At 36.7% G+C, this 19,497-nt stretch overlaps 1 protein-coding gene across 1 annotated transcript in view; it reads right to left on the bottom strand.

Annotated features, from left to right (window-relative positions):
• Window positions 1–461: 461 nt before the first annotated feature.
• LOC106061399 (multiple epidermal growth factor-like domains protein 6) overlaps window positions 462–19,497 on the bottom strand; it is a 53,004-nt gene continuing 33,968 nt past the window's right edge. Inside the window, exons 14-23 of the mRNA XM_056013636.1 lie at window positions 18,481–18,576; window positions 15,320–15,418; window positions 13,494–13,592; window positions 9,780–9,866; window positions 9,011–9,112; window positions 8,336–8,437; window positions 6,892–6,987; window positions 3,314–3,397; window positions 1,130–1,375; window positions 462–558 (exon numbers count right to left, since the gene is read on the bottom strand). Of these exons, the coding sequence (XP_055869611.1) occupies window positions 1,176–1,375; window positions 3,314–3,397; window positions 6,892–6,987; window positions 8,336–8,437; window positions 9,011–9,112; window positions 9,780–9,866; window positions 13,494–13,592; window positions 15,320–15,418; window positions 18,481–18,576 (965 nt within the window). The 3' untranslated portion in view covers window positions 462–558; window positions 1,130–1,175. The remainder of the gene's footprint in view (window positions 559–1,129; window positions 1,376–3,313; window positions 3,398–6,891; window positions 6,988–8,335; window positions 8,438–9,010; window positions 9,113–9,779; window positions 9,867–13,493; window positions 13,593–15,319; window positions 15,419–18,480; window positions 18,577–19,497) is intronic.

Here is a 19,497-nt window from a genome sequence, read left to right on the forward strand (position 1 = left end):
TGGACTGTAACCGTCAAAGAAGGCCCAATCACTGACTTGCAACGTCACAACCTATGGGCAGTGGAGACCAATAGCTAGTTGCCACGCCGCTGGTCAGTGTTGAGGCCTGCTTTAACGATTGGTCTCGCTGGAACCCACCAAGGAAGCGATGGACTAAAAGACCAAAACCAACATGGAAATGAGAAGATCAAGGAATCAAAGATGTAATGGAAATGTCGGGAACAGTTTCCTGTTGGTCAAGTATTACGCTCCACTCGGAGACAAAAGAAATAATTGTAATCTAGTCATTGTGTAAATAGCTCACTCTGGTACGACAACGTTCTTTGCTAATAGCAAGCAGATGAGTGTAAGATACGGCGTTTTTAGTCCATGGTTGTACCCCCACACACGCAAGGCATTGTCTCCATATTGCAGAGTAAAAATGTTCAGCGTGTAGTTCATAGGTACGTAGCACTTGAATATTCTTTTTTTTTTTATGCAATCCTTGCGTGAGGCTCTCAGATACATCGTCCCATGGGCGCATTTCATTATCACCAGATGGTCTGCACAATCATGTTCCTGTGGGTACAGATAGATTCTCTCTTAAGATAAGGCTTATATCAATTATGTATATTTCAACATGCTTGGTATCCAGAACGTCTATTAAGTTAGTAGTATTCCTGCATAAAATATAAAAAATGACCAAATAAATCATTTTCTATAAGGATATATAAAAAAAAAATTATTTATTGTTTCTATATATTTCGTAAAACACTTGCTAAAAACAAAAAAAAAAAGTTTTTTTTCACACGAAATAAGAATTGACCCCTTACTGGTCTGCCCATGGGTTCCCAATGCAAATAAGCTTCAAACACTGTGATTTAGGATGCATGTCACATTAATGCATGCCATTTTATATTAAAAGGATTTTTTTTTAACTTACAAAGTCTACAGAAAATGAAAATTTTTATTTACTGGCCGAGAGATAATTATCGGTTGTTGAAGTTAATCAACGAAAAAGGATTAGAACAATTTCCCGCCCCGTACAATAATGAACAATAATGTACAGTGATTCAATCTGAGATAATACTTAAAAGTGCAATCATTTCTTGACTTAGAATTAGATTTTCAAATGAAACGTGAGCAGTACCTCAGTCCGGACAGCGGTCGACCATGATGCACGGCCTGCTGGTGGTTTAAAAAAAGAAAAAGTTGACATCCTTATCCTCTTCCTCATCCTCATCCTCGTCGTCGTCATCATCATCATCGTCGTCGTCGTCGTCGTCATCATCATCATCCTTTCTCTCTTTTATACGAAATAGCGCAACGAATACGTAGAGAAAAAGAGCGACCAGTAAAGTGGTGAGAAGAACCATGAGGGAAAACGACTTCCGCTCTGAGGAAAAATTAACAAAACACGAACTGGTTGAGGAAACAAAAAACACAATAGAAAACATCTCGAACTAAACTATATAGCAGTGGCGCGGCGGTTGAGCGGTAAAGCGCTTGGCTTCAGTAACGGGACTGGGATTTTTAATATCGGGATCTTTGGGCGCCTCCAAGTCCACCCAACTCTAAGGGGTACCTGACATGAGTTGGGGAAAAGTCAAGGCGGTTGGTCGTTGTGCTGGCCACATGACAACCTCATGCAGCATGCTGATAATATTAGATAATAGTATATACAGAGGGAAAGGAAAGAATGCTAGAGAATATTGTCGTGTTTCTACGGTGAAAAATATAAGATGGATAATAATTGAAGTGTTCTGCATTACATATCAAAACGAACCATTAAACAGTCCTAGTAACTAGATCGATATCTCGTCTCAATACATCTAGCTAGATAGCCCTTTGTTTATTATTATTATTATTATTACTATTATTATTATTATTATGTTAGAGACGAACGAGTATTCATTCTTTGTCTCTGCCAGAATTGAGTTTCGTTAAAGAGAAACAAAATTCATCGTTGTCTCTTTAACAGTTTCCACCTGAGGGATTTTCAGGTGATGTGGCAGGTCTGCAGTAGTACCGCCCTCTGACAGGCGACGAGAATCTTCCTAGAAATGTTAAGGGCCTTGAAGGTATCAGTGATTATTATCTCGTTGGTTGATTTAACAATGGGGTATATTGTTGTTTTAGATAACTTCCAGAAACGCATAATCTTCAAGCCAAGGTTCCCATATTTTCGTGTTTTTTTCCAACTCTTTTTTTTTTTTAATTATGAGACAGCGGTACGCGATGTCAATAATACTAGCGTTTTTTTTTTCCTTTTTTATCGATGTGCAGCAGATCAGGACGATTACAATCTACCGTTTTGTCAGTCAAAATAGACCTATCCCAGTACAGCAGATGATCCGTAGACTCAAGAACCTCTTGTGGTGAGTATTTGTAATAAGGAGGAGTATCCTTGCCGATCAAATTATGTGTCAAAGCCAAGTGCTGGTTTATTTCCGATAACAAACGACAAAGAGATAGAGGCTTAATCATAACAGGGTAGTGAAATATTACTGAGCAAAATGAAGAATTCCATCGAAATGTGGAAAAATAATTACGAGAAAAAGAGTAACTAAATTAAATGAAGTTAATTGTTACGTTTTATTATTATTTGGCCTATTACTATTATTTTCGAAGTAAATATTTTACCTGAAAATTTATGATGAATGTAAAACGCATAATAATTTAACATTAATTTGATAAATCTTGAGGTGGCCAAGCGGGCGCTTACAAAGTGGCCACATGCGGCCCGCAAACGCAATGTTTGGCATGACTGTCTTAAGATCTAGACTAGATCTACTTTATGTCTAGAATCTAGATGTAATGTATATTAGATTTACGTAGAAATATAAGCGACGCTTATAAAACTCAATTAAACATGAAGCAACTTTAAATATATTGTTATCGCATAATTACGGTAATACGTCTGACTACGCGATGTTGGCTACCGAAACGATGGTCCCACTGACGAATCTCGCTGAGCACTGGGATTTTTAATTTCGGGATCTTTGGGCGCCTCTGAGTCCACCAGGCTCTAATGGGTACCTGACATTAGTTGGGGAAAAGTTAAGGTGGTTGGTCGTTGTGCTGGCCACAGGCCACGTGACACCGTCGTTAACCGTGGGTCACAAAAAACAGATGACTTTTATATCACCTGCCCTATACACAGCAAGGTCTGAAAGGGCAACTATATAATGGTAAAGGTTTAAAAAGGGAGCACCCTATAAATAATTTTTTTGGGGGTTCTTTTAGGAAATAGGTGATATGTGATCAAAATAAAGCTTTAGTGTCGCAAATAGTCTTATTTAGAAATTCAAATTAAGATTGGTATTAAACTTACCATTAAAACAGGGTCCACCTACACAGCCCTTCAGGCATGTCAGATTATTCTGATCACAGACGTCATCAATACAGTCTACACACCCTGGTTCAGAATAGTCGAGTTAGAGAATAGGAAAAAGATCCTAGATCAAAATAGTGAAATTAGTGAATAGTTTAAACACCCTGGTTCAAAATAGTAGAATGAGTGAATAGTTTAAACACCCTGTTTCAAAATAGTAGAATTAGTGAATAGCTTAAACACTCTGGTTCAAAATAGTAGAATTAGTGAATAGTTTAAACACCATGATTCAAAATAGTATAATTAGTGAATACTTTAAACACCCTGGTTCAAAATAGTAGAATTAGTGAATACTTTAAACACCCTGGTTCAAAATAGTATAATTAGTGAATAGTTTAAACACCCTGGTTCAAAATAGTAGAATTAGTGAATAGTTTAAACACCCTGGCTCAAAATAGTAGACTTAGTGAATAGTTTAAACACTCTGGTTCAAAATAGTAGAATTAGTGAATAGTTTAAACACCCTGTTTCAAAATAGTAGACTTAGTGAATAGTTTAAACACCGTGGTTCAAAATAGTAGAATTAGTGAATACTTTAAACACCCTGGTTCAAAATAGTATAATTAGTGAATAGTTTAAACACCCTGGTTCAAAATAGTAGAATGAGTGAATAGTTTAAACACCCTGGCTCAAAATAGTAGACTTAGTGAATAGTTTAAACACTCTGGTTCAAAATAGTAGAATTAGTGAATAGTTTAAACACCCTGTTTCAAAATAGTAGACTTAGTGAATAGTTTAAACACCGTGGTTCAAAATAGTAGAATTAGTGAACAGTTTAAACACCCTGTTTCAAAATAGTATAATTAGTGAATACTTTAAACACCCTGGTTCAAAATAATAGAATTAGTGAATACTTTAAACACCCTGGTTCAAAATAGTATAATTAGTGAATAGTTTAAACACCCTGGTTCAAAATAGTAGAATTAGTGAATAGTTTAAACACCCTGGCTCAAAATAGTAGACTTAGTGAATAGTTTAAACACCCTGGTTCAAAATAGTAGAATTAGTGAATACTTTAAACACCCTGTTTCAAAATAGTAGAATTAGTGAATACTTTAAACACCCTGGTTCAAAATAGTAGAATTAGTGAATAGTTTGAACACCCTGGTTCAAAAAAGTAGACTTTGTGAATAGTTTAAACACCCTGGTTCAAAATTGTAGACTTAGTGAACAGTTTAAACACCATGATTCAAAATAGTATAATTAGTGAATACTTTAAACACCCTGGTTCAAAATAGTAGAATTAGTGAATACTTTAAACACCCTGGTTCAAAATAGTATAATTAGTGAATAGTTTAAACACCCTGGTTCAAAATAGTAGAATTAGTGAATAGTTTAAACACCCTGGTTCAAAAAAGTAGACTTTGTGAATAGTTTAAACACCCTGGTTCAAAATTGTAGACTTAGTGAATAGTTTAAACACTCTGGTTCAAAATAGTAGAATTAGTGAATAGTTTAAACACCCTGTTTCAAAATAGTAGACTTAGTGAATAGTTTAAACACCGTGGTTCAAAATAGTAGAATTAGTGAACAGTTTAAACACCCTGTTTCAAAATAGTATAATTAGTGAATACTTTAAACACCCTGGTTCAAAATAATAGAATTAGTGAATACTTTAAACACCCTGGTTCAAAATAGTATAATTAGTGAATAGTTTAAACACCCTAGTTCAAAATAGTAGAATTAGTGAATAGTTTAAACACCCTGGCTCAAAATAGTAGACTTAGTGAATAGTTTAAACACCCTGGTTCAAAATAGTACAATTAGTGAATACTTTAAACACCCTGTTTCAAAATAGTAGAATTAGTGAATACTTTAAACACCCTGGTTCAAAATAGTAGAATTAGTGAATACTTTAAACACCCTGGTTCAAAATAGTATAATTAGTGAATAGTTTAAACACCCTGGTTCAAAATAGTATAATTAGTGAATAGTTTAAACACCCTGGTTCAAAATAGTAGAATGAGTGAATAGTTTAAACACCCTGGCTCAAAATAGTAGACTTAGTGAATAGTTTAAACACTCTGGTTCAAAATAGTAGAATTAGTGAATAGTTTAAACACCCTGTTTCAAAATAGTAGGCTTAGTGAATAGTTTAAACACCGTGGTTCAAAATAGTAGAATTAGTGAACAGTTTAAACACCCTGTTTCAAAATAGTATAATTAGTGAATACTTTAAACACCCTGGTTCAAAATAATAGAATTAGTGAATACTTAAAACACCCTGGTTCAAAATAGTATAATTAGTGAATAGTTTAAACACCCTGGTTCAAAATAGTAGAATTAGTGAATAGTTTAAACACCCTGGCTCAAAATAGTAGACTTAGTGAATAGTTTAAACACCCTGGTTAAAAATAGTAGAATTAGTGAATACTTTAAACACCCTGTTTCAAAATAGTAGAATTAGTGAATACTTTAAACACCCTGGTTCAAAATAGTAGAATTAGTGAATAGTTTAAACACCCTGGTTCAAAAAAGTAGACTTTGTGAATAGTTTAAACACCCTGGTTCAAAATTGTAGACTTAGTGAACAGTTTAAACACCATGATTCAAAATAGTATAATTAGTGAATACTTTAAACACCCTGGTTCAAAATAGTAGAATTAGTGAATACTTTAAACACCCTGGTTCAAAATAGTAGAATTAGTGAATAGTTTAAACACCCTGGTTCAAAATAGTAGAATTAGTGAATAGTTTAAACACCCTGGCTCAAAATAGTAGACTTAGTGAATAGTTTAAACACCCAGTTCCAACGTTTACGTAGTGTCCTCAGGTTCCTGGTCTGACACATTCGACTGATGCCGAGCTAATTGGGGGTTCAGGCGGTGAGCTCAGGTTGACATGATACTTGCACTCTAGACTGATGTAGAACTGAGTCTGTCAGGGTTTACATTTAATGCTGAGATTGATCAGCCGGCCCAATGGAAACTATTAAAGATAAACACCACTCTCAGATCTGCAGGTTCTAAACTTGTGGTATAAGAAAAAAGATCACATGCACTGCTCAGTATATACGGGTAACACCCTTTGGATTGATGAAGAAAGGAGAAAAGAGTTAAAACATCTTGTTTTAAATAAATTAAAACACCCTGGTTCACGTAAGAAGCCAAGACACTCTGGTTCAAATTAGAAACTAAAACAAAGGACGTAGGTGTAACACTCTGATTCAGATAATACAACATTTATCTAGCCTGGTTTTAAGGAGATAAAAAAATGAATTGTGTTAATTTTTCTTTGTTTCTATACAGTCCAATCGGATTTTATTAGGAAAATATGTAGTGATCAGGTTTTGTGACAATACAATCTCCGATAGCAGGGCCCCTTCAGGCGCAATGGTTGCTCCACTTGCCACCCCCTAAGACCGCTACTGAATAGAATAATAATAGATAATAATTCACTCATACAAAAAAAGCAATCATGTTTATAACGGGGGACTCATTTAAAAAATGGTTTTACGTTACATGAAATGTAACCTAGCTGTCAACAGAAGATGGGGTTTGAACCCTGTTTCGTCTTACTTCTTGAACACCTTTCTCCTCCCCAGCCACTGGGACAAAACAAACACTTGCCGGTGAGTATCTCGCACGAGGCATTGACACAGGTGTCATCACATTCTGACCAAAAGTAGAAATACAAAACATTGGTTAATAATGATGTACATTTTTTTGAGAGATGAGAGAGAGCGAGAGAGAGAGAGAGAGAGAGAGAGGGAGAGAGAGAAAGAGATAAAGAGAGAGAGAGAGAGAGAGAGAGAGAGACAGCAGGGGCAAATATATACAGTAGCACAGACCTATAAATATTAGCGACGATGATTAAGAGATTACAGTAGAACTTAACCTTTACCCGACCCCCAAACCTACTTCTTATCCCGTCAGCTATTGCATTAAGTTTATTTTTTTTTTAATTTCCAGCGCAAGGTCATGGTGTTATGTTGTTGACAAGTAATGACAAGTTTATTTCATCTCTCAAAATAATTTGGACGCTGCTAGAAGGGTGCAAGAGGTAGTTTTTAAAGACATGCAGATTCAGTTTCGAGAGAAATTTGAGACTAGAGTAAAAGAATTTAAATTGAACTCTAATACTTCGTAGTGTGTATATTACTAGTGTAATTCCAGGTTCCAGAATAAAAGCTTTTGTATTTTTTTATTTGTATTATTTGTATTAAGACACTTTCCGTTTTGAGTTTATACTTTGAAGTAGTATACCTGGCATCACGGCATTTTTTGAGAATTCGGTAATTTAGAGAACTATTCACAGCTATAAGATCAGAAACGCATTATCTTATTAACGCAATCACATCATAACATCAACCAAGACGTCATTGTCATCTGTCTCTGAATATATCGTCATATCTGGCTTAAACATATCGTCACACAAACTCTAGCCGTAATTCTAACCCTAATCCTAACCCTAATCCTAATTCTAACCCTAATCCTAACTCTAACCCTAATCCTAACTCTAACCCTAATCCTAACTCTAACCCTAATCCTAACACGAAGCCTAAGCCTTACAAGAAGCCCAAGACTAATGTTCCCATTTTAGAACTTGCGATCTCTAGGGCAGATGATGTAAAGGTCATCTGTTTCTGTGTACTACGGTTAATGAGGGTGTCGTGTGGCCAGAACAACGACCCATTAGAGCTAGGTGACTCAGAGGCACCCAAAGGTCCCGAAATTAAAAATCTTAGTCTTCATCAGGATTCGAACCCGGGACCTCGGTAGGAAGCTTTAAGAAGCCCTATACCTCTCAGCTACCAAAGCTAAATCCTAAACTACAAATTAATTGCTTTGAATACATCGACTTTTTTATGTCTAAAACCTATCTCTAATGATGAAGAGCTCTTCTTTATATTTTTACTTTGTAGCCCAAAAGAATATCATTTTTGTCTTACTTTTAGGATATGATATAAAGTGACCGCACCTAGCGATCACACCTGCCACTACCTTATTATATAGTACGTACTTGCACTGCAGTCTCTTGAGAAATATCCTTTCTGACATCCTTCTAGACACTCCCCTGTTTCTCTGTGACAATCCCCATCGAAACCACATTTGGAGGGACAAACTTTGGTATGAAATTACAACGTGATAATCGTTTCAATACTGAGTTCATTCAAAACAAAACAAAAATATGCTGATAGCTATCAATAAATAATTAAGCTGTAAGAAAAAAAAGAGGGGAACGACCTGAATTCGAACTTATGGCTCAAGCCCTCTCAAGCTTCTCAAATCACCACGGTAACCACTCTGCTAGAAAAGAGCTTATGAAAAAGGAAGATTGTTTCGATCGTCTCCCTTTATTTTTCACGTTGTGTTCACTAAGGGGACTAATTCAGCTTATACCACCACTTCAGTCAAGTACAAGTTCTTGCCCTTGTTCGAGGTGCCAAACTAAATAATTTATTACGCATAGATAATTTACTAACTAGTTAATAGATTATTGTAACGGTAGGTGAAATAAATGTACAGCTTAATCCTACATAGTGTGTGGGATAAAATACATACACAAACGTTTAATCAAACAGACAGATAGAGTTGATATAAGCTTTGTAAAAAAAATGAGGATATACAGTTGTATAAACAAATGACGACTTAGAAAAACGAGAGAGTATATACATGGAGGAAGTCGGTTTTTAACCTTGAGTGCAGTTTGTTCCGAATTTTTTGGACCCGCAAGTTAACCGACAGTAGCCAAACAGCTTGTCACATCTCTTTGAATTAGGGCAAACATCTAGACATTCTGAAAAGAGAATATTGAACGATGGTAGGATAGATAGATAGATAGATAGATAGACAGACAGACAGACAGACAGACAGACAGACAGACAGACAGACAGACAGACAGATAGATAGATAGATAGATAGATAGATAGATAGATAGATAGATAGATAGACAGACAGACAGACAGACAGACAGACAGACAGACAGACAGACAGACAGATAGATAGATAGATAGATAGATAGATAGATAGATAGATATATAAACAGACGGATAGATAGATAGATAGATAGACAGACAGACAGACAGACAGACAGATAGATAGATAGATAGATAGATAGATAGATAGATAGATAGATAGATAGATAGATAGATAAACACACGGATAGATAGATAGATAGATAGATAGATAGATAGATAGATAGATAGATAAACACACGGATAGATAGATAGATAGATAGATAGATAGATAGACAGACAGACAGACAGACAGACAGACAGACAGACAGATAGATAGATAGATAGATAGATAGATAGATAGATAGATAGATAGATAGATAGATAGATAGATAGATAGACAGACAGACAGATTCTTGTCCTTGTTGTTAGTATCTGTCATAGTCCGAGGCACGCCTTCTGTTCAAGCTATGCACTAATAGATCTAATTTGGAACTGTTCTGGCCTTACTTTTCTTGCAGGTACTATAGTAACCAGGCTGACAAACTGTGCAATCTCCAGTGTCCTTCCTGCAGGCTTCGCATGATGAATCGCATTCTGAAAGACACATTTTTAGAGCGTAGTCCAAAAGTAGCTTTACAGTTATCGGTTAGACTATTCATTTAAAAATTCTACACTAGAACAGCAGGAATATAGGCTATATCATTAAGTAAAAAGTTAGTATAATTTAATATAGAATGACTAAAACTGATTTATGCAATGTGTGAAATGTTGATTTAAATTAGTTTATTAATAATATAAATTTCTCGTAATAATGTTTTGATTCGCCAGTACTCTCAATTATTTAATCCTGTGCCCTAAAAGAGTATGCTTTATTACGACTGTCAGCGGTTCTCAACCATTTTAGCTCGGCGACCCCTTTTGCAATTCCTTACATTTTGCAATTCCTTACATTGTGGCGACCCCCACAATTAATGAAATTTCATGTCCTGACGTACATTTATTTACTTTTCCATTTCTTGTTCACCACATTCATGTTGAATACTTATTTAATAAATTGAAAAAAAAAAAGCATGTTGGAGCATACCCTGCATGCAACACAAAAATAACCACATAAATACATTACCGGTGCTGGAAATGGAAGAAGAATCGGGTTAGCATTGCAAACACTTGATCCAAATATAATAGACACTAACCTACAATTAACCTACAATAATTTTTCGCTACATCCTTGTTAATGAGCTCACATTATATTTTCTTGTCTTTACCTTATTATGTGTGGAATCCAATGTCCACTACAATGAAACCACTACCCTCAATGACATGGACTATTAAACGATGTCAAAATTATTAAATACAAATGAAATCGCTTTTCAATTTGGTCACGACGTCGCCATAGAAACAATACCCATGATTCCGCAATGACGTAACGCTTCCTTATGTATTCTTATGTATACATTTATTGAAATGGTTAAAACATGTATGCTGCGACAATACGATACTTGGAATCATTCTGATTTAGTTTACTGCGACATCCATCCTCAAATGACAATTAAAAATAAAGTTGTGCACTTTATAATTGACAAAAAAAAAATCTATATTTTCGATGCCTTTATGTTACCCCTGGCTAATTGTCATTCGACTCCCATGGGGGGTCGCTATCCACAGGTTGAAAACCCCTGGTCTAAGTGTATATTCCTTGTATAACTGCATTGTACTAGGTAAAAAGTTGATTTTAAAAGATGTTTTATATTGTTTTGTATGAAAGGTGAAAGAAAAATAGGTCTAATATGTGGTGAAGCCAAATACGCCTACAAAGAAGGAATCACTTAACCAAATATTGTTTTATGAAAGGGGGGCTCGAGGTTCGACATCTGACTAGTGCAGAGTTGTGTTTACTGAATGTCTAAAGGCGTCACGAAAAACTTTCTCTCAGATAGCCCTCCCCCCGCCCAACTGGTCCACAAATGAGATTTGACCATAGCGCCCTGAGCATGCTATAAGCATGAAAGTAGCGCTATATAAAAACTATAATTATTTATTATTAATTTATAAACATCTTTCTAAATAAGGCAATTTTTAGTTTGCCTAACGCAGAACTAGTCATTCTATAGAGTTCCTAGGCAAAGTAGTAAATGGAGAATCATTTCGTACTTTTCCCAGAAACGCCACCTATTATGTAGAATGCCTGCATTTCACACTTTAACGGTAAGACATGTATTTATTGATAGAGCATGACTAGATTATTAACTGGTGTCACCCTGTGTTACACGCTCATGTTTATATTCAAAGTTACAATTGGATAGATTTCAGAGTATTCTGCATACTCTTACTAAACTAGCACATAATATTTATATTTATTTTATTTGAAGTTGTACAACAGTATTGGCTTTTTTAATGTGCATCTGTTTCTTCTTTTTTTTATTGTTTTAATGATAAACAAGGTTCTAAGGTAAGGTCACCCAATCAGTGACTAGATCTATTGTCCTGTCTTGGATTGTGTGTGTCACCCAATCAGTGACTAGATCTATTGACCTGTCTTGGATTATGTGTGTCACCCAATCAGTGACTAGATCTATTGTCCTGTCTTGGATTGTGTGTGTCACCCAATTAGTGACTAGATCTATCGTCCTGTCTTGGATTGTGTGTGTCACCCAATCAGTGACTAGATCTATTGACCTGTCTTGGATTGTGTGTGTCACCCAATCAGTGAGTAGATCTATTGACCTGTCTTGGATTGTGTGTGTCACCCAATCAGTGACTAGATCTATTGACCTGTCTTGGATTGTGTGTGTCACCCAATCAGTGACTAGATCTATCGACCTGTCTTGGATTGTGTGTGTCACCCAATCAGTGAGTAGATCTATTGACCTGTCTTGGATTGTGTGTGTCACCCAATCAGTGAGTAGATCTATTGACCTGTCTTGGATTGTGTGTGTCACCCAATCAGTGACTAGATCTATTGACCTGTCTTGGATTGTGTGTGTCACCCAATCAGTGAGTAGATCTATTGACCTGTCTTGGATTGTGTGTGTCACCCAATCAGTGACTAGATCTATTGACCTGTCTTGGATTGTGTGTGTCACCCAATCAGTGACTAGATCTATTGACCTGTCTTGGATTGTGTGTGTCACCCAATCAGTGAGTAGATCTATTGACCTGTCTTGGATTGTGTGTGTCACCCAATCAGTGACTAGATCTATTGACCTGTCTTGGATTGTGTGTGTCACCCAATCAGTGACTAGATCTATTGTCCTGTCTTGGATTGTGTGTGTCACCCAATCAGTGACTAGATCTATTGACCTGTCTTAGATTGTGTGTGTCACCCAATCAGTGACTAGATCTATTGTCCTGTCTTGGATTGTGTGTGTTGTCTGTTTGATACTATTTCCCTATTCAAAACGCGAGTCAGAACATATCCAAGAGACACAACAATTAAATATATTTAATAAAACTTGTGAAGACTTCAACTGATGTTTATTTACAGATGGAGATGATCGTCTTGTCTCTCTATCCATCGTTTTAATTGGCAGTGTTTATTCACAATACATCTTGCTTCTAGCCCTAGCCATATTCTTCTCCTATCATGTACCCGTATTCTGTCTACGTCATTCGTCTGTCTACGTCACTACTTTCACCGTCGCTGAAAACAATGCACAGTATATTTCTTGACACAACTAACATAATCTCTGCATTAAACAAGGTCACACTACACTGCCATTGAATGAGACAACGATAAAGAGGATCATGAACCCAATAGTATTATAGTTTTTGTTTTGGTTTGTTTTTTTGTTTGTTTTGATGTTTGGGAACGTATAAACTAAACAATTTAGTGGGAGCCAAGCTTTGAGCTTAGAATATTTTTAAGATTCAAACCCAAAAGGGAGACAATGGTACTTTAAATAGTTCTTCCGTTGTAAATTAGCAACATATTTTCATATTCGATGCATACATGTCACAGAGGGCCAGTATAATGACACATGCAAAATAATTGTAGGTTGTTCTTTATTTTGTCACTGTAAAAAAGATTTAAAAAAAAAATAATTTATTAATCATAAAGAGAAAAACAGTCTCTCCATGGAGGTATTGTCTTTCTGCTACAGAATGTAAGGTGCAAAATATGTTCTTTTAACCAGTGAAGATATTGCAAGCCTTCTAGAGAAATAGTCATACAAACTGATATGGCACATAAGAGGAAGTGTGAATTGAAAACAGAAGGCTAACCTTGCGAGCAGTTTTCACCGTAGAAAAGCTGTCTGCAGCCATAGGTGCAAAGTCCAGTCACCCGGTCACATGACTGGTCCTTGTCACAGTTTAAACATTCTGAGTGGGAATCAACCACAAATGTAATATAGGCATGTAACCAAAGATTAATAATTATAATTAAAATAATAATGTTACTAAAGTATCACAGAAAATGGAAGCCGCTATTAGGTTTGTACAAAATGTCCGACTGTCCGTCTCTCCGGCACCTTCGACACGGAGGTGACGGTCTCTCACACTAAGATCTCGAAAACTAGAAGTGAAATGAACAATATTTTTCACCATGCGATGCAGCTTGAAAGGTTTAGGTGCAAGCGGCTACTTTTGTTTTTCTAAAAGCAAACCGTTGAATTTATAACATTAATAATGCAAGCGATGTTTTCATAAAAATACACCAATTCTAAAACAATTACAGAAATGTAAGGGAGGTAATGTTACAATATGTTAACAAAGAAAGACACATTTTTGTGTATTTTCAGTATCGTTTAGTGAAATATATTTAGAAAAAGTAAAAAAAAATGTTCTAAAAAAAATATAAATATTAGTTAAAGGTGTATTTTTCTTGTCAACTAGCTGCTAAAATAAAAATAAAACTTTTCTGTTTGTTTATAAAGGCTAAGAATGCAGTTTGCATGTAAATATCATGCACATTTTCTAAAATTGGATCTTTCATGCAGTGACTTCGTGCATTAGCGTAACAAGTAGCGGTACACGGCAGTACTAATCAGTTTCCTCAAAATTTTTAAAATAAAGAGATTTTATTTATTTTTTGTTTAGTGCCCAAATCAGGATAACAGACGCTTATTTTTGTGCGTTTTGTTTTCCGGCCGGTCTGTCTGTCACGTTTAGATAACAAAAAACAAGAACTCTAAATGCTATTTTTGTAAACATCGGATGTTTTTGTGAAAAATAAATCAATGCTAATGAATGTTTGTTTGCTCTTCTAACTTATATTAAATTTAATTTCCATGCTTAAACCTTGCAAAAACACATGATTACTAATATGTTGTTCCGGTTTTTTAATGTAAAGAGGATATAAATTTTAAATGAAAGTCTCTATACTGACTTATATTTCATTAACTATAAGGTTGTACCGGATATTGTCTTATAAAAAAATAAATCATATGAAATGATTGTTTGAAATCGCATAATTGACAAATATTATACTTATATTGTTTGACAATACGTCACTATAAATTATTTATAGATAACAAATTGTTCGTATTTTCAACTTAAAACAAATTTATGTCGAATGACTTTATTTTTCACAAATATCGACAATAGGTTATTCAGGATTTTGAAATAAGAAAGTAATTTAATGGAAACGACTATTGAAAATCACTTATTAGACTTATCTTAAAGTTAATTTTATTGCCGAAACACAACAAAAGTTGTTTAACCGGTAAAGAATGTTCCGGATTTTGTTTTTAAAAAAATCGACCTACATTACTTTAATTTTCTTACAAATCGTCGCCTAAAATGTTCTGATTTTTATATGAAAAATCTATTAACGCTAAATAAATCCCTCTTCTAATAAATAAATCAGATAATCTTCTTCTCATTTACACAAATTATGAAAATGTTCAATGCAAAAAAGACTAATAACGTACACACACACACACGCACACACACACTGACATATATATATATATGTTTATGTGTATATATTTGTGTGTCTGCTCATTATAATGTATACATATACTATGATATATACATACTTTCAATCGTAAACACATATATTTCTACATATATAAATGGATATGTTATGATACATACATAAGACGTACTTGTCAAACAATCAGGGCCGTAATATCCTGCCTTGCAGACCACGCAGATTTCTGTGCTCTGATCGCATTCGGCTACTCCGCCACATTTTTCTGAACATCCTACCAGTAAAAAAACAAACTTTGTTAATCGATTTTACTTTCAATGATAAGATGTCTAGCATGCAGGCGCCTCAAAGTCAGACCAGTAGTACAGTGGCTTGATGACGTAGAGGCAGTTCTACAACAGCTAAAGGACCGGGCACGGAGAGGACTGTAAAGCCCAGGATAGATCGGAATGGAAAGATGTGCTGAACCAGGTCAGGACACTCAATGGGCTGCAATGCCGATAGGATGGACGGATGAATCTAGATAGTTGTTGTTGTTTTTTTACTACACAATGACTAACGCTTAAGCACAATAGATGTAGCCTATAAGCTTTGAGTTTCATCAGACTTAGTACATTAAGTCCATCTGTCTATAGGTCCAACTGTTTACAAAGTGATAAATGACTAACAACACTAATGGTTCGCGACTAATTTAAGCAACCAAAAGGCTTATCTCCCCTTAGCTAGTGCTATCTCCTTTTAAAACAAAATAATTAATAACGACTTATTGTTATAATAATGAATCAGTTTTTTTTTAATTGATCCTTGTGGTGAAAGGAACAAGTGCTAACTGAGCAAAGTGTCAACTTCATCCGAGAAGGCGAGTGGAAGAAACATATAGACATTTACAGTGAGTTGATATTAAGCTTTGGAAACACAAATATGGATATGACATTTAGGTTTTTAAAAAGCTATTCATAGTGATAAAAAAAAAACAAGAAAAAAAAATTAGAAGTAAGAGTAATTATCGGAAAAAAAATTATGACAGAAATTAGTCCAATCTTAGGTAAAAGAGTCGAGATACAACACTTCACCTGGAGTCGTTTTGTAATGTTTTCTTTACAAAGTATTGACAAAAAAAAAAAGTTGCATACTCGTCTCTAATAACCTATATACTCTAAAAGATGTACTTAGATGATTCAATATACTTTCTGTAGCATCCCTCAAGGGGAGTGTATCCCAGCAATACCCTGATGTCATCTATAGTAGTCTAAAGGCAGTGACCAGTAAGCAACAACAAATGTACTTCTAGCGTAAAACGAAGTTATCGGACGAAAACAACTGCGAATCTCGCATCTTCTTACAGAAGTACTTTTCGTTATTTTGGAACTCGCAACCAGCTTCTTGTTTATGCTGAGCAATACGCCATTCTAACGTATCTGACCCACTGAAGCTCTTAAATATATTAACATGTGTTTTACTTGATATTATTTGTAAAGACATAATGCCTATTTAGACGCTCCTAGGCTCCAGCTCCTGGAGCGGCTGCGTTTCCGACACAACATCAGTTCGCCATCAGCCATGCCCGTCGTAGCTATTATATAATTAGCACTATCTTGACATTCTCCATACCGAGTCAGAAACCCCATTGACAACGAAAAACATGCTGAGAATTACTCCCTTAGAGCACGTGAGAGGAAGCGAGCAGTGAGTCTTAAGGTTGCCTTATCCCCGTACAAGGACAACCCTTGTGTCGTACATGAACCAGTATTCTCTCTATCTATACCTTGTCCCAATCGTCCTTCGTGCAGAACTCTGCATTCATAAAGAATGTGGTCTACTGTTTCGTCGTCCTCCATGCAATGGCGACACCGTGTGTCGTAGTTCTCCTTCCATCGTCCGAGGTAAGCACCAATTGGACAATGGCCGACAGGGAACTGGGCTAGGACTGCCTGTTCCGCACGATTAAGTTGCCACCATGCATCCCTTCTGTCTGGTCTCCTCATTGCCCAATAAAGCTCACGCCCCTTGTCCGAAGAATCCCAGCCGTCGTGCCAAAGTGTCAACATACGCTGGTTGACTAGGGATCGTACACTTTCATATGAGTACGGTTCATCATTTTCGAGCGCCGTTGCGACCGCGGTTTTCGCGAGCTGGTCAGCCAAATCGTGGCTGACCACCCCACAATGGGCGGGCACCCATTGCAAAGTAACGTTCACGCCGAATCGTAGGAGACGCCCTCCGACCGTTAGGACGTCCCATACCCTTCTAGCACCTTCATCCAGCCGTTCTATGGCCTCCAGTGCGGCCACCGAGTCCGTGAAAAGAACTATGTCGTGCGCTGACGCAGTCCCGTTACGTATCATCGTAGCCACCCAGTCCAGTGCTTGGAACATTGCTTCGAGTTCATCCTCGAGGCTGCTTTTCTGCTGACAGGATCCACTGAGCTCGTCACTTTCGGGATTGCCAGAGAGTCGAACTACCGCACCGTACCCAGCTTTCACAGTTCCCTCGAGCGTCCTCACAGAACCGTCTGTGTAGATGGTGGTTACTCCGGCTGGATATGATGCGATAGTCTCTCTGGCTGCTTGTAGTAGCCGTGTGGTTGGACTCTGCTTCGTCACCTCTGGGTCAAGTAGGCTCTTCCGTATCGTCGGCATGCCGAGAGCCTCCATCGGGAAGATAGAACCGGACGGGGATAGAGCAGCCCGCTCCACCGGCAGATTCGCCTCTCTGACCAACCCGCGTGCCACATGCATGAAACAAGGCCGGTTTTTGAGGCGTCTCCTACCCTCCAAGTTGTCGACCAGACTTCTGAGTGGGCATCCATCTTCCAGCCGCATATATCTCCATACCAGCCGTTGTAAGAAGATCGCTATTTGTAAATATCGCAAGGTCTGATAGGGGAACTTTACTTTTTTTTGTTATTTGTAATATGGTCCTGCCATCAGACGCCCATGACTGAAGGCAGACAACTTTAGTAAAAGCGTTAATGAAGCCAAACTTGCTTTCTGTTCAGCACCCATACTGTGAAAGGAAAGAGAGCACCACTAAGAAGACGCCGATTGCTGACAGGTGAAGCTATTTATTTCGCCCCACTCTCGCTTGTCGATGAATTAGAGACAACAAATATACAGAGTTTAGGTTTGGGCCCAACAAGAAACAATTTGAATGGACGTATAATATCTGGACTTATTAAGCGGACCAAAAAGGGAAATATATCTCAAATAGTTTAGAATTTTTTAAAGTCTGAATACGGCGCTGACCAAAAGACCCGTCGCCAAATAGACCGTTCCAAAATCACCGCCTAGTCAAAACGGCCTGTTCTGAGTAAATAAAATGAATTAAAATACCTACTTTTGGTGCAGTTTCGGCCTGTCAGTCCAGAAAGACAACCATGGTTGCATTCTGCTGTGTTTACATCGCAGCCGTCTTTGCAATTTAAATGGCATTCTGAAAATATAAACAGAAAAATTAACATGACCAAACAAACCTCGACCTGCATATGTTGTGACATCTAATCCAGACAAGGGGAAATACTGCATTCCTCGTTCATCTTCGGACTCTAAGACAAGCCTTATTATTATTATTATTATTTATTTGGCCTATTATTATTAATCCAGGCAAAGCCTTTGTCCGTCAGGAGTCTACTTTCTTTTCGCCTTCTTCACCTGTCGTCGGCAAGGGTCATACGTTGGGTCTCAAATATATGTCGCGCGACCTTCATAACCTTCCCTGCTATCTCTTTCAGAGGTCATCCGCTTGTAGCAGTTGTTCTCTTTTAGGCCAAAGTGGCGCATGAGTTGATCTTTATAGACTGTTATAGAGCCTGCGGGTGGGACACCATTTGCTCCGTTCTCCTTTTAGTTCGCCGACAAAAAAAAACTACATCCTTTGGCATGTAGTCGTCCCCCATATGAGACAGGTGTATGACCCAGAAAAACTGTTGAATGGTAAGGAGTGCTACTATAGTAAATATTATATGACTTATTGATCAAGAGATCTCATCAAGTGTCGTACGAATTCGCATGACATTTTGTATACAGGCTCAATTCCTCTCCAAGACGCTAGGCGTTAGGGTTAGATGATAGAACACACTGCGATAGAGCTCGCAACTCAGAAGCAAAAGAGCTGACAACTCAGAAACGAAAGAGCTGACAACTCAGAAGCTAAAGAGCTGACAACTCAGAAGCTAAAGAGCTGACACTCAGAAGCAAAAAAAAAAAAAAAATAGCTAGATGAAAGCAAAAAAAAAAAAAAAAAGAAAAAAAAAACACATTATTTTAAATCAATTGACTTTACAGATTTCTTCAACAATGCACATGCGTTTTTCATAAATAAGATCAATGAAATAAACATGAATTAAGTGGGATA

This window comes from Biomphalaria glabrata, chromosome 16 (genome assembly GCF_947242115.1).
Source record: "Biomphalaria glabrata chromosome 16, xgBioGlab47.1, whole genome shotgun sequence".
Lineage (NCBI taxonomy): Eukaryota > Metazoa > Mollusca > Gastropoda > Planorbidae > Biomphalaria > Biomphalaria glabrata.